General features: G+C 41.9%; 1 protein-coding gene across 8 annotated transcripts in view; it reads right to left on the reverse strand.

Moving 5' to 3' along the window:
• Positions 1–26,601, reverse strand: part of SYT16 (synaptotagmin 16) — a 113,488-nt gene that overhangs the window by 12,994 nt on the left and 73,893 nt on the right. For 5 of the 8 annotated variants that reach the window (XR_011141701.1, XM_068947357.1, XM_068947355.1 and 2 more), the window contains 4 exons: positions 11,327–11,539; positions 5,798–6,054; positions 1,377–1,820; positions 73–262 (listed from right to left, as the gene is read on the reverse strand). Coding sequence is in view for 6 of the 8 variants with exons in the window: in XM_068947357.1 (XP_068803458.1) it covers positions 73–262; positions 1,377–1,820; positions 5,798–6,054; positions 11,327–11,539 (1,104 nt within the window). In the remaining 2 variants the exon portion in view is untranslated. Of the gene's footprint in view, positions 1–72; positions 263–1,376; positions 1,821–5,797; positions 6,055–11,326; positions 11,540–24,810; positions 25,444–26,601 lie in introns of all 8 variants that reach the window. The other 3 variants (XR_693529.2, XM_009670699.2, XM_068947354.1) reach the window with 1 other exon arrangement.

Below are 26,601 nucleotides of genomic sequence, written 5' to 3' on the forward strand. Positions count from 1 at the left end.
ACGTCTTGAAAAAGCAAGTGAAAAACAAATTTTGACTCAATGGTGTTATTTAATAGGAGTGAAAGTACTTACCAGGTGGCCTATTAATTGCAAGGTTTCGGAAATGGCTGCCTTTGATCATCTCCACTGACAGCCGCCCTGTAGTGGCATTGTACGACAATCCCACAAGCAGCTCTGGCATCCCTCCATGCGACAAGGACTGTGTTGAGGAAGCACTATCACTGTGAGAGATTGCTGACAGACTAAGCTGAGAGTCTCCACTCTGCAGGGAAAGAGCACTGAAAGTCTCATCAGGACGCTCACTACCACCCCTCCCTTTAATTTATATCTCGTAGCCTTGTTTAGTAAAGATCTCCCTTCAGAGATGACAATGACTAAGAATCATTCTGCATGAATTAGGATGGGGCACAAAAAGAATCAGAGCATCACTTTACCAAAACACATCTCCGAACTCTCACTTTAAAGATGAGGAACTCTGCCTAATGTGTTATCACTAGTGAAAATCAAAGCCTCCAAGATAAGCATACATCCTAGCACATTAAACGCAGAATACATCTCTCTGAAAATGATTTTTGGATGGAATGCATTTAGCACAGTTTTTTTTCTTGGTCACACGTGTTTTTTTTTTTTTTTTTTGCTTTCTTTCCTTGCTACCATGATGTTCTCTTCACCCCCTACTCACCCAGAGTATGATGTTTTATTCATTTTGCACGCAAAACCTCACACTGAGCTTCTTACAGACAGTGAATAATCTCAGAGCTTTTCTACACAAATTGACTGGCATAGCCAGAGCTGGATTCAACTGCAATGTGAATGGAAGGCTATGAAGCAGCACAGCCAGTTCCTCATCACATGACCCACCCCTCCACTCCAATCTGCCATAAAAAGGAACCCACCCCTCCACTCCAATCTGCCATAAAAAGGAACATCACTGAATATCTCTGGTAAGATGGAAACTGAGCCCTGAAGATACTCCACTGCATGAAGAAGAGATCCATAAGCTGGTGCCAGACAAGGCAGCTCTTGAACGGGTAGTGCGGCTCCACCAACATAATGGTGCACAGGAACAGCTCTCCTTGTTGAAATGAAGATCTAATTGGTGGTTCTGGGACCCAAGCTACTAATCTGCCTGTCACAGCATTTGATGAGCTGTGCAGATTTACAAGCTTACTAGCTGAGCCACCATTAACAAGACACCGCTTTGTGTAGGGTAGACATGACCTGTGCTTCCCTTGCTTCAGTTAACTTTTGTGATAGTACGAAAGATGCATCAGTTGCATCCTAACAGCCCCAAATGAAACATTATCAGACACAGCTGGTGCCCATTCACCAAGCACACAACCTTAAGGACTCCAAATTTCTTTCACCAGACTTACGCTCAGATTACTCCTTGGTTCCAAGACCAATGTTATCTTCACTTCCCCTTCCTGGCTGATGTTGCGCAGGTAGAACAACTGCTCTCCCATCATCTTCTCTCCAATCATCTTGTGCACCGCGTAGAGACGGAAACGGATGGCATGGCTGCTTAAGTCCTCTGGCTCCAGCTTACTAAAGGTAATTTTATCCTTGAACATGGGGATGGGTCCTCTCTGAACACTTGTCTTTCCCCTCTGTTTCTTGCTGGGCATCAGGACTGTGTGCACTTGCCAAGTGTTCACACCACTGCGGTCTTTGTCTGGGATATCCCTGGCCTCCAGGATAGTAACTATCAGCTTTTGATTTGAGGCCTTGTAATTGAAGATGACATCTAAATCACCACATTTACAGATGGGCTCACGAGCACTGTGACGAACCGGTACGCTGTTCATTTCATCATGTTCCTGTGAGGAGAAGGAAGAAATAAAACCTCTACCGGAGTTCAGCTGCCCTTTGTGATCCCAACTCTATTAAAAAAACATTGTTCTCACGTGGGCTTGCAAGTGTAGGCCGTTGCTCTGCAAAATAAGGATTCCACTGTTTCTTGAGAGGCCAATGTTAGTTAATTGCCTGATTTTGTATAATGTATCCCATACAATCTAGTAAGCAACAGCACTTGTGAAACTTTTTGTTACAAATGCTTCAACTGACATTTAAATGTTTTGCAGGAGATTGTTAATTTGGTAAAAATTCTACAGAGGGAAAAACAAACAAAATTACCTTTTTTTTATTTAACTTCATTAATGTCAGTTCTCTGAGGGATTAATAAAAACTTTTTTCATCTTGTTACAAAAACCGACTTAAGCTATTACTTTGAATATATACTGGAATTTCTTTAAAAACTGATTTATTTATATTATTGAAACCAAACAATTCAGTCAAACCTGCTAACTCTTTGGATGTTTTGTTTTGTAGGACACTGGAAAATTTCAGCGCTATGTTCAGTCTGATGGGGGGTGGAAATCACAATGTCAGAATTTCTTGCAGAATGGAAATTCCATCCCTGAATGCTAGCCCAAAAATTCAATATTTTTCACACAGTTAAAGCAATGATAATAGAGAAAAACAGTCTGATCAAACACATATTGATTCCTTTTTCCCTTTGTAAATCTCCCAAGAGAAATATCTGTGCCTTCTGTTTAGTTTGGATACTAATGCATTCAGAATAAAAATGCAAAATATACAATCAAAACATATGCAAACCTATTCACGTACAGTCTTTTACCTACTTTTTAAACAAAAATCGTCTCGATAAAACAAGATAAAAACCATGGGCGCTCACCTTACCTTTTGATGAGTGGGCGTTTGCATTTCTGTTTGAAAGTGCTTTTTATCTCGGAGCAAGAATGTGCTTCATGTGATAAAGGGGTTGCTATAGTGATCAATGATTTGTATTTAAACATGAGTATACACTGTACTAGAGAAAGATTTTCAGTTAATAGCCAGAAGGTGAATTAAGGCCTGTCACTAGCAGTCTGAGTCACCCTCCTCCTCAAACATTTATCTTCTTTTGCATTTCAAGTAACATGTCTTTTCAGCATAAGGATCTTATTGTTTAGAGCATAGATGATGGGTCCTAAGGATTCTGATATAGTTCCCCTAAGAAGTATCTAGGGTGGTCTACATCTCAAACAAGACGTTGGGCAAGCCTAAAAATTTTATCTACCTCCTATCGATCTATTTTTCAATTGTTCATATTCATCGAGCATTAAGCACAAAGCTCCAGCTTTTCACACTTACATGAGTATTTATGGGATCTGTGCATGTGAATACAAAAGTCAGTGTGTGCACATTAGTGATGCAGAACTTCTGTTGTACATCTTGCAGAAGAGTAATATCAGAGAGAGAAGAATCACCTCTATTGGACAGCACACAAAATGAGTTGATTGCCCATAAAAAATGTCTTTCTGTACGAACACTAGGCTTCAAAGACAAAAATGCACGGCAGGCCGTGACCGTGAAGTTATGCAAATATAAGTGACACTGGAGAGCTGTCGAGTTATTTCTGACCGGTTGCTGAAATAATATTTAAGAAGGAAACGTAATGGGACTGCCCTTGATTCATGTTTCCCTCCTCACGTTCATCCCTCCCCACTTTCATCTGTGCATTTGCTATTGAGTAGATAGAATCAAGGCGAATGGTTGTGGAGAATTGCTACTGAAGTGTGGAGAAAACTGCTCACAGCATAACTTTGCTTTCATCTACATGCCTGAGCTGGAGAATGAGAATTCCTGTGCATCATCATAAACCCACAGGTACAAAGGGCCAAGAGGCACTTTTGTGTCCCAAAAGAGCTGAGTGTATCCTCCTCTAGCAGAATGTAGAGCAGCCTGAAGGCCAGGTCTTTGACGCGACAGCCAGAAAGGACCTGGATTTCAGGAAAACTCAAGTTGTACTACTATAGCTATGGATGTATCCACTGCAGAGAAAACTGCATACGTTGGAAGTAGGGAGCAAAAGAGAAATGCTAAACTCCGTGCCAGTGACCCTTCCTTGGGCAACTACCTTTCAGATGCCATGGGTTGGCCCTTTGAGAGAGAACTGTGCTATCTGGGATTCTCTGCTGTACAGATTTCTAGCACATTACACCGACAGATGCTCAATCTTCTTTCTATTGAAATGATCGCCAAAATTCCCATTGTCTTTCTGAGTTCAGCTGGGGCTGTGAACGCTTTGTAAACGTAGTGGCTATACAAACAAACTCGTATCCAAGGGAAGTGTGCGGTTTAGATACTTCCATCTGATTTTATTTCCCTCCCTCTTCCCAGTAATGTTGTTGTTATGTCAAGCCAAGTATCCTGATTGATACTGTATGTCTAACCCAGCAATATCCATTTCACAAGGTAAAATGAGTCCATTTCTGCCAGAGAAACCTGAGAGAGCAGCTAATTATGGACTAGGCTTGAAATGGTACTTGCGGCTCCACTGCAGGGGCATAACATTACCATTTTTGTCTCTGAAGAGAGGTCCTTTGAATGGAGCATAATAGCATGTGGACATTTCTGGTATGTCAGAACACTTAGTTCCCACAATAAAAAGTCTTTCACTAATCTACACAATACCTTTGGATGAGAAGCTCTGCGTACTAGATAAACTGGGACTTGGGGATATCCGCCCCCTTACGCTATAACCAGTTTGCTTTTTTAAAATGCACATACAAGGAGCAAAAAAAAGAGGCATATTCCACAGACGTACAAGAGAAGGACACTCGAGATTTTGCAGCAGACGCACCATGGCAATGGCCATTCAGTGCAGAGAAGGAGAAAGGAGCCTCAGGTAGGTCAACAAATAGCGCGTGTCAGACGCACACAGCAATGAGAGGTGAGGACTGCCACCACTCAGCGTTTCAATGTGTCAGGGAGTACCTTTTGGGACTGGTGTGTACAGTAATCCAAAATGCTATTCAAAATGCCCCTGAGACCTGGCCCATAGGCACTAAGGAGCTGCTTTCCATCTCTTTACTTGGCTTGGGGCAACATACTCTGAGGAAAGCAGCGTTTCCATCAAAGCCTTGTTGCTCAGAGTATGGAGGAATTCATCTCTACAGCAGAAGAGCAGTCTCCTGTGACTCAGGAAGATGATGTGACCTTTGTGCTGTTCTTTTAATATATCTGATGCAGGCTGATTTTTTTTTCAGAAATTAAATCTTGTGGTAAAATAATAATGAAATTGAACATATCACACAGAAAGAATATGACAGAAAAGGGTGATGCTAAGTCATCAGACGCTTACGGCATCTAAAAATCTGTAATGATTTCCTGAGGCTTCAGAATGAAGGCACAACACTAACTAATGGAGGGCAGAGGTGCTTGCTTCATCCTCCGACCTTTGTACCTTAAAACAATGCCTAGTGTCAAAGGAGACCAGAGTGATAGCTACTTGGCTAAGTCACAGACAGCCCCCACCAGTTGCCTCCAGCTTTGCAGATGCTTCCTGTTGTCTGAGCCATAGAAACCACTTGGAAAAAGAGGCAGAGATCTGGCCCATTGATCCCACACCACCTCCCTAGATTCACAGCCTGCACATGCAGCCCTGTGCCACTGCAGCGCATCCCAGGATGTTGGCTGTTAATTGATAGCAAATGCTGTCAGGCAGCACATGGCTCCAATTGAGATCAAAGATTGCAGTCAGAAATTAGGGGATAAAACAGCTTCTCTGAATGAGTATCAGTAATAAGAGGTAAAATACAACAAAAAGGGGAAATAGAGGTGTGTGCACTCATGTACACAGGAGTACCATTATCTTGCGCTGTGCTGAGCATTCTCTCACTTCATTTCTCCCCCGACATTTTGAGCTTTAGTGTCTCCTTCTCCCCTCCTCCTCCCCCAATATCCTTCAAGAACAGAGCTACTGTGTGCAATAATGAACAATTCACTGTACCTCAGGGCTCCAAGCTGATGAGCTGTCAGTAGCATCATTTCCTTCAAATCCCTGGTTGGTAAATGCTGTCTCCATTTCCAAGCATGCTTCCACAGCTTGCCGGCTAACGTTATCAGCAATGCTGGACTCCATCCTAAGTCCTCTACGCTGCCCAGAACCCCTACTCTCGGTTGCTGTTCTTGAATCAACAGATGCATGGTCATCTTTGCGATATGATAGGTTGTCTTGGTAACTCAGTTGGCTTAGTCCATCCAGATCTAATAATTTTCAGCAAGAAAATCATTTCAGAGGGATTAGAAGGAATTCCTTTTCCCCTTCCTCCCCAAATGTGTTTCTCTCTTTCTTTTCTTCTTTTTACCCTCATCTGCAGTGTATGGCTAGCAGAGAGTTTCTACTTATGAGCGCTCCAACACTGGACTTGTGAAATAACGCATCTTGTATAAACCAACATTTGAATGGAGTGGATATGGCCGTTTCTCACTCTCCACATCCTGAACAGGGAAACTAGCTGCCTTTACTTGAAAAAGTTGTCCACCAAATGCAATTATCAAAGGAGTGTTTGGGATCTTCAAAGCGCCTTGGAGCTACTTTGTGGTCCCAAAGCAATCACTTTCATGAAAGCACAGATTAGAAAAATTACAGAAGAGCAGAGCATATATAGGCCTGATGCACAGAAATCAGCAACTTCCTTTTATCCAGGAGAAGGAGGAGGAAAGGATAGGAGTCCTCTGCAAGCACTTTAGGAAGAACATGAGGGACCTTCCAACTTCTAATGCATCTGATGACAGGTGTTGCTTTAGGTACAGAAGAACTTGAATCTGCTTCCATCACTTTCAAGCAAGCAAGGAGCAGTTACAGTGAAACAAAACAAGTTGTGCTTCCAGAGAGCTGGTGAAAGTAATGAAATCAGAATGCTTTCCTTCATTTGGGGTTTAAAAGTTTACTCTCAAGAAGGACGTTATTGTAAAACAATCAATTTTTAAAATTTGGCTTCCAGTTCAAAACTAAAAAAAAAACCTGGGTTTAATAGAAAACAATCAGTTTGTTAAGCAAACATACTGTTTCTGACTCATACCTGCCCAATAAAAACGATGCAAGGGGAAAGGGTGTTACATTTGGGCACCATTTCACAAATGGCAGAAGTCTCTGCCTCTCTCCCTAGCTGATCTTTCTTTTCAACAGTTTAGCGATTAGGAGAACTATCAGCAGCCTGTCCCCTTCCTCCTCCCAAGACGGTTCTCACCTCCTGGTAAAATGCCTCAAGCACGGGCAGTTCAACAGAAAACTGAGACACCTCATAGCGTTGTAATTCTGGTGCTCTTCTGAGACATGAGAGATGGTCCTTCAAAAAAAGAGGGATCCCAGCTCAGATCTCTCAAATTCTAGGTGAGTGCTCTTCTCGGTTCTAAAACGCAAAAAAATACCTCTTCTCCTCCTCTGCCGCCTTCCATCTGGTAGACCTAGCTCTGAAACTGAGAGACCTCATTCTCTCCCCTCTGCCCTGAGCTGAAACTCTTGAGTGAGGGTAGAAAGTCATTTGATTTTTGCAGTTGCTCCATATTGAGCAACTCTACAGAGTCAGAAAACAGAAATAAGTAAACATCAGAATGCAAGCAAGAAACAAAATAACAGAAAATCCACACATACAAATTTACTGAGACTGAATGGGTACAGGCTCTCCTTAAGGCATTTAATTAGCAAGGCAATGTCTAATACACATTTTAAACAGTGGGTCATCCATCAAAGCACACACCACACAGCAGGCTTTCAGAATAAAAAGCTACTGTAGTAAGAAATTATCCTCACACAATTGTCTTGTGGTTTTGACTCCTGCTGGGATAACATCTAGATCAATAATGGAGGAATTTTCAAAAACTACATTAAAGCCATAAAAGGCAATTCATAATAGGAAAACTCCAGAAATATATTAATAGAGCAAGCCATTTCCCTAAGACTCAGGCATAAAATGAATGTGTTAGGAAAGCAAATATGACATATAGGGAAAGGAACAGAAAAGGTGATTCACCAAAACCATTCAGTGAAACAGTCTGGCTTTTTCTTTAAGTTTAAGGTAGTTTGGTAAGTGATAATCACTTATAAATGTACATATTAGAGGATCATTACAGGTAATAGCTCAACTATACAGACAAGAACAACTATACCTCTCCAGTTACATCCATTCTAACACTACATTCACAAAAAACAGTCAAAACAGAAGTGCTTCACGTAAGGGAAAAGGTCATAGCAGTAAAAAGCCTATAATTTACCTGAGAGAACTTTAAGGAAGAAAACGTCAACTGTCTTATGAATAACTGACATGAATAAACAGCACAGTATCAGGCATATACTGAAACAGTATTATCTAAATATCTGAACTGTAATTAGCCAAGAGTCCCAAAAGAGCAATAGCAGCCAATTCTAGACTTAAGGACAGATAGCACCACAGACTAAAAGGGTTTTTTCAGTCCTGTCCCTTAAATTTTTTTTAAGTCACATGTGTATACACAGCAGGCAACGGGAATGTGGGGAATGTAAATCATCAATAAATCAGGAAAACCTGTTTTCGAGACTGAAGAATTGCCATGAAGAAACTATGAATTCTGTAAGATGAAAGGATGAACCTCACTTGCAACATCAGGGAACAGAATTGTCGCAGGTACTAGGATATGGAAGCATTTCTCCAAAGATATGGGGAAAAGTTTCAGCACATCAAATATTGAAAACTAGGTTGGAAAATACTGTGAAGATCCCTCTCACATTGGCAGGTGAGTGGCCTGGTTAACCCAAAGTATCTTTCTTCCTCTTTTCCAGTGATAAACAATTTCTGACTTCTTTAAAGTACTACTATGTGCTAAAGAAACAAATACTGAGAGGCTTCATCAATTCTTATGAGGCATCACCAAAGTTAAAAAATGAAGCCTGGTAGATCTAGCTACATTAACACCGCACAGTTCATTGACTAGCAAGAAACGCTCAGATGAAGAGTTTAATGTGTGCCTGTTCCCTGTGCTGACCAGTGGGATGTTTGCTCTGAGGACTGCAGTGAATCACTGTGCTTTTACAAGAAAGAGAATGTCTTTTCTTTGTGATTTTCCAAAATGAAAGAAATCTGATCCCTGCTTCCAGACTGTACATAAACATAAGTTGAAAGTTCAGAGCTTGTTTAAATACTGTTCAGAGGAGGAAAGGATTTCAGTATGGACATGGGTACTTCTTGACTTGAAATCCTACTAGCTACTAGCAGTGATTTTCAAACTCCTTTTCCTGAAAGTCAGGAACAGCACAAGAGACGGGAGTTAGTGGAACTGAGGCATGTTAGCCCTCATATAGCAATAATTCTCTTGCCTTGCTCTTGCTATAGCTCTAGTTTCAAATCACTCTTCAGCACCCTGGCACCAGGTGCCCACTCTCACACAACCAAGCCAAACACAGGGCAGCTGAGCAGTGTTCCTGCTCCTGTTTATTTTGAGATTAGCCAGCAAAAAGTGCTAAAAAACTTCCCAGAAGAGCCTCTTAGGAGTAGAATCATTATCCAACTACAGTAAATCTAAAAAAAAAAAAAAAAAAGGCTTGTAAATTTTAGGGTTAAAGAGGAAAAGGATCTTAAATTTTAAATGACATTATGCAATCAGGCCAAGATTGTTTAATTTACCACATGCTGTGTAATAGCATGAGAAGACTCCATGTTTCCAGAATTAAAATAGGCTCTTTATTAACAGGGTGATTTGCAGATAGGCTGTGGGTAGAGCTGGCATCCTAGCCATTCAGCTCCCCAGAGCATCCTCTAAACACTTCCTTCCTGCGATACGCACTTCTCTTTCCAAGCTCTATTCAGGTTACTACAAAGATTTTTTTCATGGGTGAAAAGTTAAAGCTGAATGAATCTAAAGTGCAGAGTGCCACGACACTGATACCAGAAAGAGAGGATCAAGAAGAATCTTGTGTAAGAGGATGATGTGAGGAGATGATGTGTCAGGGCTGAATGAGAGAGAAGCTATTAAGGGCCCTCTAAGATGCTCAGTTTGCCGTATCCCTAAGTTTGTTGTAGATTTTTTGTTCTATAAAGGAAAAAAAAGTACCAGCTATATGAGTAAAATGTCTGTTAAGAGAGGATAAGTCCATAAGAGCTCAGGAGGAGTCTAAAGTGGGTTTGAAAGTGCCATGATCTCAGTCTTGACTCAGCACTTTCAAAAGTTCCTTCATCCTCTCACCCAGAAGTCCAGAAGGACCTGCTCAGGTGAAACAGTGTTTGATAGGCTCCCAGGGTATACCCATGAACCCATTATACCCATGAACCTTTCCACTTTGCTGATCACTGCGCCAGCTAGAAACTGGAATGAATTCTCACATACATGAAGTTCTCTGACCAGCACCTGGGGGTTAGCAAGACAGGGGGGTGATTTGGGAATTACCCTGACTACACAGCTTTTCATACAAACAGACGTCCCGTATCAGGAGTTAAGGGTGGGTGTAACTATCATGGTACTCCTGGCAATGGTGGCTGTATGGCCCTCAGAGAACCCTTTGGGTTTGAAGGACACCTGACATACCTATGGATATTGCTTTTACAGACATGTTTGTAATGAAGGGTCTAATCTTGAGCCCAGTAAGGAATGGCGCAGACAACCAAATGTCTTCAGTGAAAGCAGGCTTCAACTTCTGGTTTCATCTAGTTCCTGAACAGCTATTTAAATAATGTCAATGTTATCTCTGAAAAGAAAAGTAAGAGCAACTCTGCACCATGCTGCAACAGAAGAACAGTTCAACAGAGAGCCATAACTCAAAATGATCACATTAATAAAAGGGTGCATTAAAATCAAACAACTGTATTTCAAAATTAAAACATTTTATGGAACTAAAAACAAAGGGCACTTTCATGATTCTTCCCTCTAATGAATTTCTCCAGGTTTTAGAATGTGTTCAAGCCAACTTTCTAAGTGGCTACATTTTTAAAAGCATTTCATCTTTGTTTGTATAAAAGAGTCATTACATTAGTCTATAGAAGATCATAAAATTCTTCCCTTCTGTGCCATAAATTTTTAGGTTCTGTCATTGCCTGACATTTGGCATATGTGCTGGTAAATGATACAGCATAATTCATTCACTGTTCACCTTGTGTTTATAAAGCTGCTGTAAAAGGAGACATTCAACTTCTGTTAAAAGGCTTGCTAAAGAAATGAATTTTAAGTAATACAGTTCAAAATTATCAGAACCAAGCCCTACAGTCTTTACTGTGGCAAAGTTGCCAACAAAATCCATGAAAATCCCTGTGGTTTAGAAGCCAAAATTTGAAATCAATGTACAGTCAATGGAAAGATCTCCATGGACTTCAGTAGGGCTTAGACCCAGACTCTCCCTCGATAAATATTTTAGAAATTTGCTGCCGGTAATGACTTAGGAAACCAAATTTAGCAAGAGACAAAACAAGATGCAAGACTTGTTCTCCACAATAAAAGAACCCTTTCCAGGTTGAAGGTTACAGAACTTAATGAAGCAAACGTCTTTAATCTTATTTTATGCAAGCAATACCTTCCCATTCAGATGCCTCTGTATTGTACTCCTCTTGGCTGGAGAGCAAGCGGCTGAATTTGGGCCTATGTTCCAAGCCCCCTTGTGTTGCTCCTTCAGGTACTCCCGATCGAAAACTTTGTGAGCGTGACACAGAGATCTCAAACTGCTTAATCACCTCATCGTCGCTGTCTGAAGATGTTGTCAATTCTTCGTCCTCCCCATAACTGTTTACTGGGAGAAAAACACAACTCAGGCTTTAGACCGTCTGCAGGTCTTGGCCCAGAAACTAGGTAACATAGCACCCTTCCAGTTCTCAGAGGGACCTTCTGAGGAGAAAAAGGAGAGTAGGTGTTTGGACAGGACTGGAAAATGAAGCTGAGGAGCACCTGCTTCTTCAAACCTCTGGAAGGCCTGTGGATTTTATATTGTACCAGCAACAGCTACATATTATCAAACTTTGCCCAATTCTGCACATCACTTTTTTTAAAGTAGATTTTTAGAGAGTGGAAAAACACAGAATTAGATAAAATATACATAGAGAACCACTTGTAAAATTATTACTGTGTGCAAACACAAAGCAGTAAGTAAAGGACTTTAGAACTTTCTCATACTTCCATTCCCCTTCAGCTCCTGCTACGGTAGAGAAGGAACTTTTTTCTGTACAGAAAAAGCAACAGAGACGTAACCTGCTCTGGGTAATGCCACGAACACATAGTTACAGCACATGGCTAACAGGCACCGCTGCCTCCATCTGCCAGTCAGCAGGGGAACTCAGGAGAACAATGTAAATTTTAACCTTTAAAAGTGAAGATACACACTTGACCACTTCCTGTGAGTGCCCTTCCCCTCCTGCCACCAGTGCGTGCTTCAAATATGAGACCACTGCAACCTCATTAGTGCGTGAATATCCATCAGATGGAGCAAGGAGGACACAAGACATGAGAGATATACTTGGCCACGCTTTGTCAAGATGAAAACGCAGTGGCATTTTGCTCATCACCCACCCATCGGCATCAAGGAGGCGGAACAGCAGGATGTTTGGATTCACACATGTGCCCAGAGAAAGGAGCAGTGGGGCAAGGGGCAGTCAGTGCGTGTGTGCACATCTGTGTATGTGCAACTCAGCCAGCTGCCCAGTGCAGTCCATTTGCTGCTGGCTCTTGACCATGAAGTATATGGGAATGGTTGCCAAGACTTGCTTTAATAACCCCATGGCAAACCCCAGCAGCTGAACAAATCAACAGCGTAGATGAAGGGGTGGAAGACAGTTTTCTTAGTGACACTAGTTGATTTTGGAGGGAAAGCACCTTTTTCTCCACCCCAAATCTCACTTATACCAATCACTGGCTATGGGTAGGGAAACAGGATCGTGCTTTCACACATCATGTTAGGTCTATTACTAATGTGCAGTATAAACCTAGTGACAACTGAATCTACCTGCTGCCCCAGTGGCTGCCACACAGAGGATGGCACTCGATTCCTTGGGCGGAGGGAACAGAGCAAGGAGGTTGCCAGGACCTAAGGAAATTGTTCCCACCAACAGCCCAGGAGAAGATGACTGCTGTGTAGCCATGCTTATGGACTTGACCCCTCTGGTCTGGTTTGGCACAATTTGACAATGAGCCTGTTGTTCCTTCTAAAAAACTGATCTCAACTGGAGGAAAAAGACAAAGGCTTCTATGCTGGTAGAAAAAGACAAAGGTTTTTAGACATTAGTTTGGAATGGTCACTAACCAGCTATCATAAAAATTGATTATTTTTATGCAACCTACAAAAAAGAAAGTTTAAAATTATTTTAAATAAAAATCATTTCAGGCTATAACACCCCAATGGCCTAACTTGTGCTACAATTTATTCAAATAATCAAAACACATAACACTAAACAGTCCTTTACAGTCAACTCTGTTGTCAATTCACTACCTGCAGCTCATGCAACATCTACAGAATGAATTTAAATGGTCAGCAAATGCTGATAAATTTTATTTATATGTATATATACTCTGGTAATGTAAGATAAAAAATAAGAATTCTTCCAGTTTATACAAAAGTCCACTTTTCACTCAAAGAGCTTACTAAAGATCCCGAGTAAAACATCACCTTTAGTAAAAAAGACATGTCTTTCACCATTTTCTCAAAAAACCTGCAATATTAAGATCCTGCATCCATGAGGCTGTGTATTTAAATAAACACACATTCACATAGTGTAGAAATCTAGTTGTGAAAAGAAATATCGCAAGGGGCCTGTGGATCCAGCTTTTCCGGGGACGCTCCCTGGGGCAACCTGCGCGAAACTCCCTGCAAAACAGATCACAGCCCTTTTTCTGGGGCAGTCAATATGGCAGGCCTATTTCAGAACTGCTAAAAATTCAGACCAAAATTAAGAGTTAGAGGAGCTGTTTGGAAAAATTCCAACCAATTTGCTATCTTCTGGGAAGCAGGGGTTCATCTGGAGCTTTTTTAGCTTTGCAGCCATGCAGAAAGCAGACATTAGAACAACTCTGGAGCTGTACAGCTGCTCCTGACGTGCATCAAGTTGAAGAATGAATTAAAGATCTCCTTGGATAAAAGCATGAGGAAAAAGGACAAGCATTGCAGTTGCTAAGGTAATGCTATACCAAACCCACATGCTCTGTAGCACATGGATGGAGCAGGACATGCAACCTGTACTCCCCAAGCATGAGTTTCCCTTTGAATTTCTGGACATGTTTGAAAACCTCATCACTTTTTTGGACGCTTAACTGAGCAAAACCTCATTAGACTCATTTAAAAGTAAGTGGTGTAGGAGAGAAGATAGACACCAAAACTAGCTTCGTTTGCGACAATACTGCTGGGATTCCTTTGTAAATTAAATGTGGCCACAAATCTAAAATTAGTAATTCAGCTGCAGCTTTTAACTGTGATGGGGTTACTGCTGCTTTGTCATCTCTTTCCACAGTGCTTAGAAATGTTTTTACGGACAAGATTACATTGAACCAAACTACAAGCCAAGTTACATCTCTGTGCCGTCTATTGAATTTTGCTTGGGTGAAGGGGAAGAGCTTTTGATATATTACTGGCCTCTTGACTTTGACTTCAACTTTACAAATCCCCAAAGCAAGACTGCATCACTTGTTATGACATTGGATGCTATTTCCTACTTGCATTTGGAAACACATAGGCTAATTAAACAGTGGCACTGGGGAATCTGTAGCAAATGCTCGATATGTCCGCTGCTGAATCTCTGCCTACGGAGCAGATAGCTCCATGTCAAGTTAATATCTCTGTATTAATAAAACTAACTTTACCCAGAGGAGAGAAAAACATTCACCACTCAAATATACAAGTGTCCTGATTAGAAAAGGACAAGAGGGAAACATTTTCTACATCACCATGGAAACTTAAATAAAGGACCTGTGATTACAATCTAAATTCTGGGAAGATAATGAACACATCTTGAGATCTGCAGATGTTGTGTAGAATATACATATTTCTAGCAACTTCAACTCATTTACTTATAAGCAGCATCTGTTTTACAAATCAACTTCCCACCAATCATAAAGAGGCATTGGGATTTTGGGGGGAGAGGGGGGGAAAAGGGAGGGGAGAAGGGTGACCTCTTTTTTTGGCAAGGTATTTCAAACTACCGCTTTTTATAAGGAAGTTTCAAACACCCAATCAGTTATAAGCTTAGTCTGCAGGCATCCAAATACACTGAGCTAAAATGTGTGAAATAAATAATTCAAGGATTTATTTCAGCATTATTAACTATCAGGAATACATTATTATTTACTCAAAGATTATCCAAAAAAATTATCTAATAAAATATATAGTTTGCGGTGCAAAATACAGATGTATTGCATGCATCCTGTCTGCTATATGTTAAAAAAATGGTCATTTTGGCCCAGCAATGAAAAGTTAGCAAATTCCAAATTTCTGCTTTCCTATATAACTAATTCTGCTTTTGTGCGTCCACTTTCTTCCTAAAGATTTTGATTCTGCTCTCCTAACTTCAGTGAGAGGTTCCTCATCAGTTTCAACGGGGAGCAGGATCAAGCTCTGAAGGAAGCAGAAGCACTATATTAAAAAAAGAAAAAAATAGAAAAATTGTATTTGATCATATAACTGAAGACAATATCAGTACAGCTATGCATAATGCATGTACTTGGAGGCTCCCAAGGTTTCTCCATGCACTGTTCTTTGCTATTACAGAAGGAGCCGCGTCGGCCTGGCCTGAACGTTTTCGTGCTCAGAATGAGAGGAGAGAAGCAGAGATCCGCAATGGCTTCCAGCTCAGCACAGCCCAGAACTCTGCGCACACCAAAGAGGAGGGCTTTTCTTTGGGAAAACTGGAAAGGTCTGCTATAAAGAATGGATGTGTTAAAGCTTCTCAGAAAGAACGACCATTTTATAAACGGAATATAATGTGACACGTGGAGTTGCTGCTACCAATTCCTATGCAATTACAGCTTTGGTTTGCACAAGGTCTTCAATCTGGAGTCATCTTCTCATACTTGCTATTGATCATCTGAGCCAGGAGTTCAAATGAAAGCACAAAGTAACCCATCTAACTGATTTATGGGTTCAACTAGGGAAGAGTGTGTCCTGTGCCTCTATGCTCTAAGCTGTTTGGAGATACAAAGCAATCACCAAAAAGCCTTCCTTTTATAACAAAGAAACAAAGTCCAGACCATCCACCTAGACCTCAAATGTATTTAATACGTATGGAGAATGGTTTGTGACATAGTAAACCGATTATCTTTCTACATATGTCGTTATGGATAAAGAGATCATACAAAGTGGCTGACTAACCATTGACTAGTCATTTACTAACTAACAGAAGGTGGTCCTCTTTTTGCAACACACTGATCTCTACCTTCTTGTCTGTCCTCACCCTTCACCCCGTCATGAGCCAAACCAGACTGGAAGCTCTCTGGAGGCAAATACACTGGATGTTTGCATAGGAGGATGCAGGCAAGTTTGGGGGGGGGGGGGGGGAGAGGACAAACAAAAGAAATCAGAAAGGAATAAGAAACAGGACTGATTGCATTATTCAACTCTGACTATCAAGCACCTCCGCAGCTGAGCACTACAGCGGTCAGATAAATAAAACTCCAATTCTGCAGGCTGCTATGCAAAGAAATAGGGAACGGCCCACAGAAAACAGCATGAAAATCAACATCTTTTCCTGTTGCTTTTTTTCCTACTTCTGAATTTGGATTTTAAAAATAGGAACATAGGATTCAGATTTAAATTGGCTTTCTCTTTGCTACCTACGGTTCTTCCGTAGCTAAAGGAAATGGCAGCCAAAAAGTTCTGCAGAAGCAAAATCCTCTCTGATTTTCCCCATCACCTACTTCACATTTTGCATGTGGATTAAGCATGAGTCAGGCGCCATTTATGCTACCGGGTTTTATTAGTAGAGGCTCAGGAGAGGCAGGGAAGGGGAAGAAAAAGAGATTACACTGTAGGAGACGTTCTAAACCAGGAAAATCCCTGGTGTGGTCGCAGTTACATCTGTGAGTCAGCCTAGAGCCCTTCGTCAGCCTAGGTTAGGTTGCTTGAAGAAAATACGAAGCTGCACAGGCAGAAAAGGATCTTCTGGCAGCAGATGTCGTGTCTACACTGGGGGCTCCGCAGGGCACAGGCATCACTGTACATGCTCCGGGGTGCAGCAGTGCAAATGCTCACAGACCAGTAAGCTGCATAGATTGCTGGATCCCCATGGCCACTTTTTGCCACACTCTTTTTCCTCCTAACAAAAAATAACTCTCACTTTATAAGCATTATTTTCATCACATTTTTCCTGGTAGACGTTATACCTTCATGGGTTGAATTCCTTCAGGTTCCCCATCAGCCACCTCTTTTACTTGTTTCCTTGGTTTAGATGCTCGTTTCTCCTCCTAACGCAACAAAGTCACTTTGCAAACTCTCTTTTCCAAGGTTCATCCAGCCCCACTGCCTAACTGCACTCCAGCCCTCTCCAGCACATGTAAAAAAGTTTCTCTGAACTGGCATTAACTTCTCCCAAAAAATGACTTTCCTCCTAGCACAATTCAAGCTGGCAAAGGAAGTGCCCAGGAAACCCAGGACATTCACTCCTGCTCCTCTTTAAAGCGCAGTTTCTCTATGCCACACTTGCCAGCAGCTAGCGTATGCATGCTGATTACATACCATTCCTAACACTCAATCCTGTAACCATTAGCTTCACACCCACAAGTCTTTGTTTGCTGATTAACAGGGTGGGAATCAACTCCCTCGCAAAGATATTTGTTTGGGGTTGCTACGGATAACTACTGCATTGCAACAAGACAGATATTTATATTCCCACTGATTTTTCTAATTGAAACTTTCTGTTTGCTGCCATGGGGTTGATTCACCACAGCCTCCCTTTAGCAGCGCACTGCTGTAACACCACTGTTTCCAGGGCACACTCAGGAAAATCATAGGCTTAGGCAGCGCTGAGTGAGGATGTGGTGCAGCAAGACTCGCAGGCATCCAGGACCACGCTGCCACCAAAAGGAGCGTCCTTCCCTCCTTTCCCTCCTCTCTTCTCCTTGTTCCAGTTTTAGCAATGATGTCGCAACTCATATGATCAGAAAGTAATAGGGAAGGGGCTGTAACTCCCAGCCAAAGCAAGGAGTGGGACGCCTTTCCCCACATGGTTGCACACTTGCGCTCCTTTCCATGCCAGGCCTAACAACTCTGTCACTGGGGCCAGACAACCTATTTCAGCTGCAAGGCAGTTTTAGATCAGCTACTGACAACTGCAAAACTGCACCCTCGGGCCCAATAGTTTTATGGCTACGTCACTTATGATAACAGGTCCAGACCCCAAAATTGACCCTGTGACACAGACCTGGAGCAAAACTGCTCTCTCACTGCTCCAAAATCAGGGCTTTCCTTCCAGCATCGCAACTCTCATGCTATTTGCTAGGAAACACTCCCACACAGATCATGCTGCCACAGTCCTCTAGAGTGGTAGATATGGGCTTCCACCTCTTCTAGCCCGAGGAACAAACTGAATCCAAGCCCCCAGCTTTCGTGGCACTCATGGTCAGTACAGTGACAGCCTCCAGGGACACCAGCTCACATCTCAATGCTGAGCTCTCTAGACATGGGTGCACTTGCCTGAGTGTCAGGGAACTGTTAGGTGGGGTGAGGAAACTGTGAGAGCTATTCGCACAATCATTAGAAGGGATCTACAGATTTTGCTGTGGACTGGTTTGAGATTCACCCTTTCTAAAACATCCATCATTTAGATTACAAACAGTTATTAATGAAGCCTCCCTAACTCCTTCTGAGGGAACGGCTTCAGAATCACACAAATAGCATCTGTAGAGGTACAGCCCAATCACATCTTCCACGTTACCTAAAAGCAGCACAACACTGCTGTTCTCCATGCATAAAACTGCACGTTTTTTCTCCCATGAGTATAACTGTCCTCTCTTCTTTCACCTCAGTCTTTCCCCTTAGTTTTTATAACCGTGTTTCAGGAGTCTACGAGGCAACTCAAAACGATGACAGCTACCCAAAGGTCATTACAACAGCCAGAAATGAACTGGGCACAAGAAAGTCATATCCACACCCCATCCTGGCAAGATGGGAGGACCAACGTCAGCTCACCTTTTGGCACAGTGAACCCATCTCATATGAACACACACTAGTGCTTTTTCTGCATTTACGCATTAAGCAAGGCAAGGAGGCTAGGAAGAAACAAAGGACTGTCCACGCTTCCAATAGCGCTAAGGATCATTCCCTCCTGCAAGCGTTTGCCTGCCGTCACAGGTTTGCACAAGTAGCTTTCTACAAAGTGGGCTGAGCTACCAACAATTGCAACTGCAAAAATAAAAAGACAAAAAGGACTACAGTTTGTATCAGCACAAAAATACTATGATCCAGCTCTGCAGCAAGTGCTGCTAGTACGCGTGCACGTAATCTCTAGCACGACGCAATGAGATCATTCACACCTGCCTCGCCTGTAGTAGGAGATGGAAGGTGAGGAGGCAAGGTTTCTAGGAGAGATGTAGCACTTCCCAGATGCTGCCAAGATGCTGTTTATTGGTAAATGAAGCCTCTCTAGTCCTAAACAATCTTCCCAGAGGAAGACAGTCGCAACTGCCATATGGGGAGTGGGAAGAGGATGCCACTTAGCAAAAGTGGATCAGAAAATACATGCACAAACACACACAGGCTCACACACACAATTTGTTCTGTAACTCGGCTGAATAGTAACATCCATTTCTTCCTTTTAAATAAATCTTCCTCTAGATTTCCTCCACATTGCTTACACAACCTTCTAGATGGCAAGCACAGATGACAGACACTCCTAACAGAATATCCTTCCTCATGCCCCTTTGAGAGCCCCTTTGAGAGCTGGGCAGGAGGCAGCTTTGCCCACCAGACAAGGAACTCGATGAGAATCCAGGCCACTCTGATCCACTGGGGGCTTATAAAGACACCGTATGTAAAATCTCAGACCTTCCTAGCAGGGGTGAGGATGAACAGCAATGCTCGTAGTCAGGCCTAAGATGAAGCTACCTTTGAAAACTTTTCTCCTGACCCACTCCTTGCCTTCATTCCCCTAGCTGTGAAGCTGACATTCCTCCTCCTCCCAGGGCCATCAAATGCTCTTTTCACTGCTTGATTTTGGCATTCTGGATGGCAACACCTTGTAACATGAAACTTTGAAAAGACAGAATCACAAAAGAGTATTTTAAATGTAAAAATAAAAAGAAATATAGAGCCACATTTGCAAGGACAAAAGTACACACATAAACACATTCTGAGTGGCTCTGAAATTTTCCAGAAAGAGAGCAACAGTTCAGTGCAGACTCACATCTGTGCTTCATTTCAGGAAGCTGTAGGCTCTCACCGCATTCTTCAGAGACCAGATGCGTAACCCCAGTCACGTCAGTGCTTTCTCCCACTTGAGCAGCCAGGAACATTTTCTGTGAAGTTGCTTTTGTCCATTGTCTTTCTTTGCTTTCCTTCAATCAGTCCTAGTGGTGCTATTGATTCAGTGTAGCCTCTTTAAATGTCCTGCTTTGAGTACGGGCACTGGTTCTTCTTGGGCTCCCAAACATACATTCTAGCTAGAGCACTGACTGACTCCTTAACCAGGCAGGTGCTAAAAGTCACCATCACTTAGGATCTTTAAGTGGAAACTGGCCATCTATCTATTTTAGTCTCAGGTTCAAGCAGAAATTTGATTTGTCACACATGCAACGTCTTTTCATTACGTGTGTATTTTGCTATAAAGGATTGCAGGACCTAATGAAAACTTGCTTCTTGCCTAAGGATTCCTGGCTGTATGAACGATCATTTCCTGAGGTCCTTTCTGCTCACATCCAGCAGAAGGAATAATTCCCTCTACTACAGCAATTATTGGCAAAATTCAATGACCCCTGTTAAGCTGGAGGCCAAAGTAAGTAAATGGAACAGCGCCTTCTAGTTTTAAACACTCCCAGAGCCTCTATGTGCCTCCCCTTGCACATGTATTGAGGCCAACTGTCTAGCCATCCAGACGAGATTCCTACTAGGACATCAAACTTCCTGATATTCCAAGGTCCAAAAATTTATTTTCATGTGATCAAAACACAATCTTTAGCTAGCACTGTTTGTCAGGAAGGAAAAATCGCCAAACACTTTGTGCAATTTAAGTGCAGTGCTTACCTATATACTACACCAGTGGTATGAACGCAGTGTCAGATGGTTTCGGAGACTCTTCAATCACAGAACATATTGTGCAAAAATACTTCAGTTTTGATCTAGAAGATAAAGCTCTGCTAGTGTTTCTGTCTCCATACCTTCTCTGCACCTGCTGAAACTACTAGCTCAATGGTCACTGACTTTTCATTTGAAAAGGATGTGGGCCTTGAGGAAGACATGGACTAAGACTGCTGCATTCATTAAACAATTATTGCTGCTCTTCACCTTTTCTGTTATTACTTATTTTTTCAATAGAGTCATGTTGGGAAACAGATGGACTGGCCAGCTCTACTCCTCCTCTGACAGCGCACTATTTCTAGAAGTGGCGTATTGCTCCACTGCTTTTTTTCCATTGTTAAGCCAAATGCACAATGAAGGACTTGGCAGCCACACTCTCAGTGGCCACCACCGGTCAGCTGATCAGCAGTATCTTAGCTGCTGGGGGAGGCAAAGGCTCCTCTTTCCCCATTCTTGCTGAGGCAGGGGCCTGTTTCTCTTTCAGAAACACTGAGATGAGATGATGAAGGAAGGTCTCCAGGAAGCTGTAGGAGCAAGTTCATCTGTATTTGCAAAATTTACAGTTATACAATTTGCAAATGGTGGCAGGGATCTGCATGTATGAAGAGGTTTGCATTCCTGTCGCTAACCTCTTATACCAATCAGCCAGCACTGCAATATTTGCTATTCAACTACCTCCTCGCTTTTAAACTGTGGATCAAAAGCATTCGAGGTGAAGAACTTTTCCCTGCATTTGCTTGAAAACTTGGCACAACATTACTAGCATCTTTTAAGTACAGACTAGGTCTCAGCAGCAGCCAAACCTGCACCCTGCTGATTAGCATGCCTCACAGTACCTAAAAGACATTTGACTTAAGAACCCAAGAATTTCATTGTTCAAGCACTTTTTTAGATCCCTATGCCTAAAAATGGTTTTCAGTAACGTCTGTGCGGCTTTGAGACCTCAGAAAAGGTACTCTGGGAGCTAGGAAACATTTCCTAGGAGGCAAAAATGTGATCAAAAACATATTTAATAAAAAGGAGAAGGGGTAATGATGCTTTCTAACTGCAATTCTATTTTCTTTCATCTCAGAAGCATGCTGCAAGTTTAAGAATGGGGGATGACAACTGCATTTTGTTTTGTGGCTTTAAAAAAAAAAAGTCTCTCATCGAGGTCTTTTTTTTGCCTAAACCCAATAAGCTATATATTGGAATGACCTTGTAACAGGTTTCTGTGGCTCTTTAATCACCAGTGGCTGCTAAATGAAGCATGTCTATTTTCTCTGTTACATTACTATTGGCAACCAGGTCTTCAGTAAGTGCCCAGAAATATTTCCATGGCAACAAAAAGCTTTCAGCATTGCTACTGTTTTGTGCCAATTTAGCTTTAAAATATTCTATTGTGGAAAGAAATACAGTACATTAAGCGAAATAAAGTCAAGATGCAATGTTCTGAAAAGAATATAAGAATATAAGGATAAACAGGAAACATGTATTTTGCAGAAACAGGGAAAAAACACCAAATGTAAAGAAAAAAAATGTTCAAAGCTAATATCAATGCTACTAAATGCCTTTGCTGAATGTCAGCAAATCCATACGCTCTCTTATATTATCACGTAGGGTTAGGTAACAAAGCTAACAGAAATAAGGATACCTCAAACATCTTCTCTTGATCATTTTAATTCACGACTGCAATTTTAAGTTATCAGGGTATTACAATCTCTCTGCATGTCTAGGTTATCATCAAAATATCATCAATGTTAGAGAATGAATCTAAAGGAGTAAGAGGAAACAGAGTTGAAAATGAAAGAGAAAGAGCATGAGTGTGTTTTGGAAGTGAAGGAGCACTTATAAGAGCGAAACGTGTTCCTCCACATCAAAGTTCTCATGGAAGACAATTTCAAACCACAGTTCAGAGCTTTCCCTTGTACTATGTAACTTAGATAGTTCCATGAAAAAAGGAATCGGGTCCCAGTCCTCTGACCCTGAAGCAGGGGAGCACCAGATGGCCCTTTGTACAGCGCATTGCAGAGAGAGGAAAAGATAAAAGATCATTTGAAAGCCTTTGGAGTGAGATTCCCCCGGTGTAAAAAATGGCGCGATGCCCTCTAAAGCTCCTCATGCAGAAGCAGAAAGCTCCTGGCACATGCGACATAGCTGCGGGGAAGCTCTGCAAGGGCAGTCTTTCAGTCCTTGGTGCCTCCACATAGGCTGCTGTGAAGGAAAACTAATAATAAGAGATAGCCCAGCAGCACCAGGGTTGTATGCTCAGCTCTGTTGCATCCATGTGCATGTTGGACGCTTGATCCAAGCACACACAGCAAATCCAGCCCTTTGGCTTTGGCTCAGTGCCTGTGAACAGACTCTAAGGTCAGGATACCGCACCGGCAGAATATAAGGAAAGGGCCTGCAGGTACCAAAAGGTAGAGGAGCCATGCAGACAAAAGCTCTAACAGATACAGCTCTGGGATGCTTAATCCAAGAACCAGCACTTGTTCATTTGGGATATGACATGAGCAGCCCCAATTTGGGAGACAAGACAGCTAGACCAAAAAGCTCTTCCTAATTATTTACTCTCTGGCCGTAATGGTGTGAGGAACAGTAATAAAGAAAGAAGCTAGTTTTAACATTCATCACAGAACACCAACAAGGTTTATACCCCCTCCGTCTGGTATTCCTATTATATACAAAAACAAATAGGCTGATATTCTGCTGGCTGCACAGCAAGGCTAGGTACACAAGGCTTCCCCAGAAGCCAAAAGTGATGTAAAACTCCTTGTCATCTTAAGGCAAACTTTTCAAAAGCATCCATTTCCCATTTCAAAAAATAGCGTAGATATCTGAAGCCAAGCTCTGAAGAACTTCCGTGAGTCTCAAGCTTTTCATCAGCTTCATATCTAGACCACTCCCCTTTTCTCCCCTTTTCCCCCTCCTTTCTCGGGAAGGAAGTTGTTCCTAAAGAGCGGCTTTAGCCCACCACAACCCAAAGACTGGGTCAGCAGATTCCAGCTTCCTGGCATGCTGTTGAGATATGCACCTTCGTCAGTTGTCTGTGACCTGGGGAACCTCAAGCCACACTTATAGTGATAACTGGTGAGTAGGAGTCAGGTGGCTGAGATTCAGTCCTTAATACAATTGTCTGAGAAGCCTTTCATGTCACTTAATGATCCCAAGTTGTAGTTAGGCTATTTAAAACTAAAAATATCAAATTTGGTTCTCCTTCCCATAATCTCCTGCCTACTGTCCTCTTCAGTTTTATTTGAAAAGCTGTGGGGGAGGTGGGAGGGGAGGAAAGCGATTTGGGAACCTTTCCTCCATAAAATCATGAGATATGGCTAGCTTTTTAGTACAGCATTTCACAGCACATGGTACAGTAACATCTTGAGATTCCTGGCACAAAGAAACAAAGTTTGAGATTATATATATCTTTAATAGCAATGACGCAAAGGCAGATGGCTCTCAAAGCAAAGGCTTAAGGCTAAACACTCCCTTTGAAGGGTTCTGATAACTGAAGCAAAATATGGGGCGAACAAACTGCTCTTTGCTACAGCAATAGGGCCTGATTGCCTTTTAAACACACAGTGTTTCAACCTGGAGATTTCCATTTATTTTAGTGAGATTAGTTTCAGAAAAGAGAAGAGAATCAGGAACATAACAGGGAAGAGCTGCATTTTTCTTTGGAGTTTTTGTTGGGGTTTTACTTTAGCTGTGAGAAACAGAGATGACAGAACAAAATAAGCAGATTAGCAACTAAATCAAATTAATGCCAGAGAAGAGAGGCCTGGATAATACTGTCAGGGTGCTTGCTAGCTGCTTACCTGCTAAGCTTGCCTTGCCATTATTACTTTTTAAGGAGCCACTCATGCTGATGTCATGCTCACAGTCTCTCATCCTCATGCAGGGCTCACCACCTTCCTCAGCAATGGTAGGAAGTCGATCAAGTGGCTGGAGATCTTCATTAGTCCAGTATGATCCATTGGCTGCCAAAGACCTGGGGCTTTCAGCACACTGCTTTGGTAAGCTGGTAGCATTTTTAACCCGTTTTTGCCTCTGCAGAGCCACATCAGAGCCACAAGGGAGGGCTTGCGGAACAAGACCAGGACCTGTTAGTGGAACGTGATCGTCTACTCTAGGATGCAAGTATTCCTCGTCCCACAGGTCCAGGTGTCTTTCATCTTCTGATTCCTCAGAATAATCCTCATAAACGCCGCCGTTATCCTCCAAGTCCCGGTTTCTCTCTTCCTCTGACTTACGACCTGCTCCACTCAAGTTCAGCAGTGACGCAGATATAGAGTCTCCTGCTTGTTGGATAGCTTCATATATTTGGGACATCCAAGACGACAGCGGCTGAAGGAAATTTTGAGCAGCCTCAGAAGCCATGTTTAACACTATGCCAGAATCTGATGATCAGTTGTTCAGTTTTGCCAGCATGTCACTTATAATTCAGGGAGCTATAGAATAAGCATCATAAGAGATTACTGTAAATTGCTTGTCCATCAACAGCTGTCGACACGCTACGTTCCTAAGATGTCTAGATCAGAGAGGAGAAATGGAAAAATGCCTTCTACCCATTTCAGAATTCCACTAGAAATCCAGAAATGATGGACAAATTACGCATATTCCAGTAGAACTCTGCAAAACTTTCATTCACTTGCTACCACCTTATGCAAAAATGTAAACATAGAGCAATCTGAGCAAAAGTACCTCTTCTGAGCATACACATTCTGGTTGCAGCCATCAACAGAGCTAGTACAAAAATACAAACCAACTTGCAGCCAAAAATCAAAAGAACTTCGTGGCCCCGACTTCTACCACACCCTTATCATTATCACATCCAGATGGGAAAAGGGAAGTATGGAGAATTTGGAGAGAATTAGGTTTTGCTTGATTAAAGTGACAGGCCTAAAGCTTGCAGAATGAGCCCATGGCAGATAACTATCTCAAATGCCACGCTCTATAAAAGATCCAAAGAAGTCCCCTCTGTCTACAGAGTTTCACAACCCAAATTTCTTTTCCTCTTCACAGAAATGAACAAAACATAGCAGGTGAAATATTATGGATATGAAATTACTGGGAACAGGAGAGAATTAACGAAAGCCTTGGTATCATGGCCGTATACCCATTATAACCCTCAGCGGCTGGACTAAGCTACTTCTTCACTATGGAAGCAGACATAGCCCAGATCTTTATAGCATTCCTTAAGCGGGGAGCAATCATAAGGCAATTATAAAAGTTGGTATATTTTAATTGTTATGAAAGTAGTGTTATATCTAGAATAATTGCATATCTGTAAAAATGTAAATATTAACCTTTTGGACTGAGACAAATGGTGAGATGTGACTTTTCTGAATGGAGATGGAGACAGACTGATCACATCTTGTTTTCTTAAAACTCATCTGATTCTAAATAAGAACATAGCTCTTTAATTTTCTGCAAGTTATGAAAACAATTTTTCTCTAATACATACCTTCTCACATTATCACTATGAGATCAGAATTTCTTTGATGAATTTACAGAAGAAGGAAAAGCCTACAAATAGGATGATGGGTTTAGGAGGAAAGAATTAAATAGCTACAGATTTGGGGCTAAAAGACAGATTAAACAAAAAT

This window comes from Struthio camelus, chromosome 5 (assembly GCF_040807025.1).
Source record: "Struthio camelus isolate bStrCam1 chromosome 5, bStrCam1.hap1, whole genome shotgun sequence".
Taxonomy (NCBI): Eukaryota; Metazoa; Chordata; class Aves; order Struthioniformes; family Struthionidae; genus Struthio; species Struthio camelus.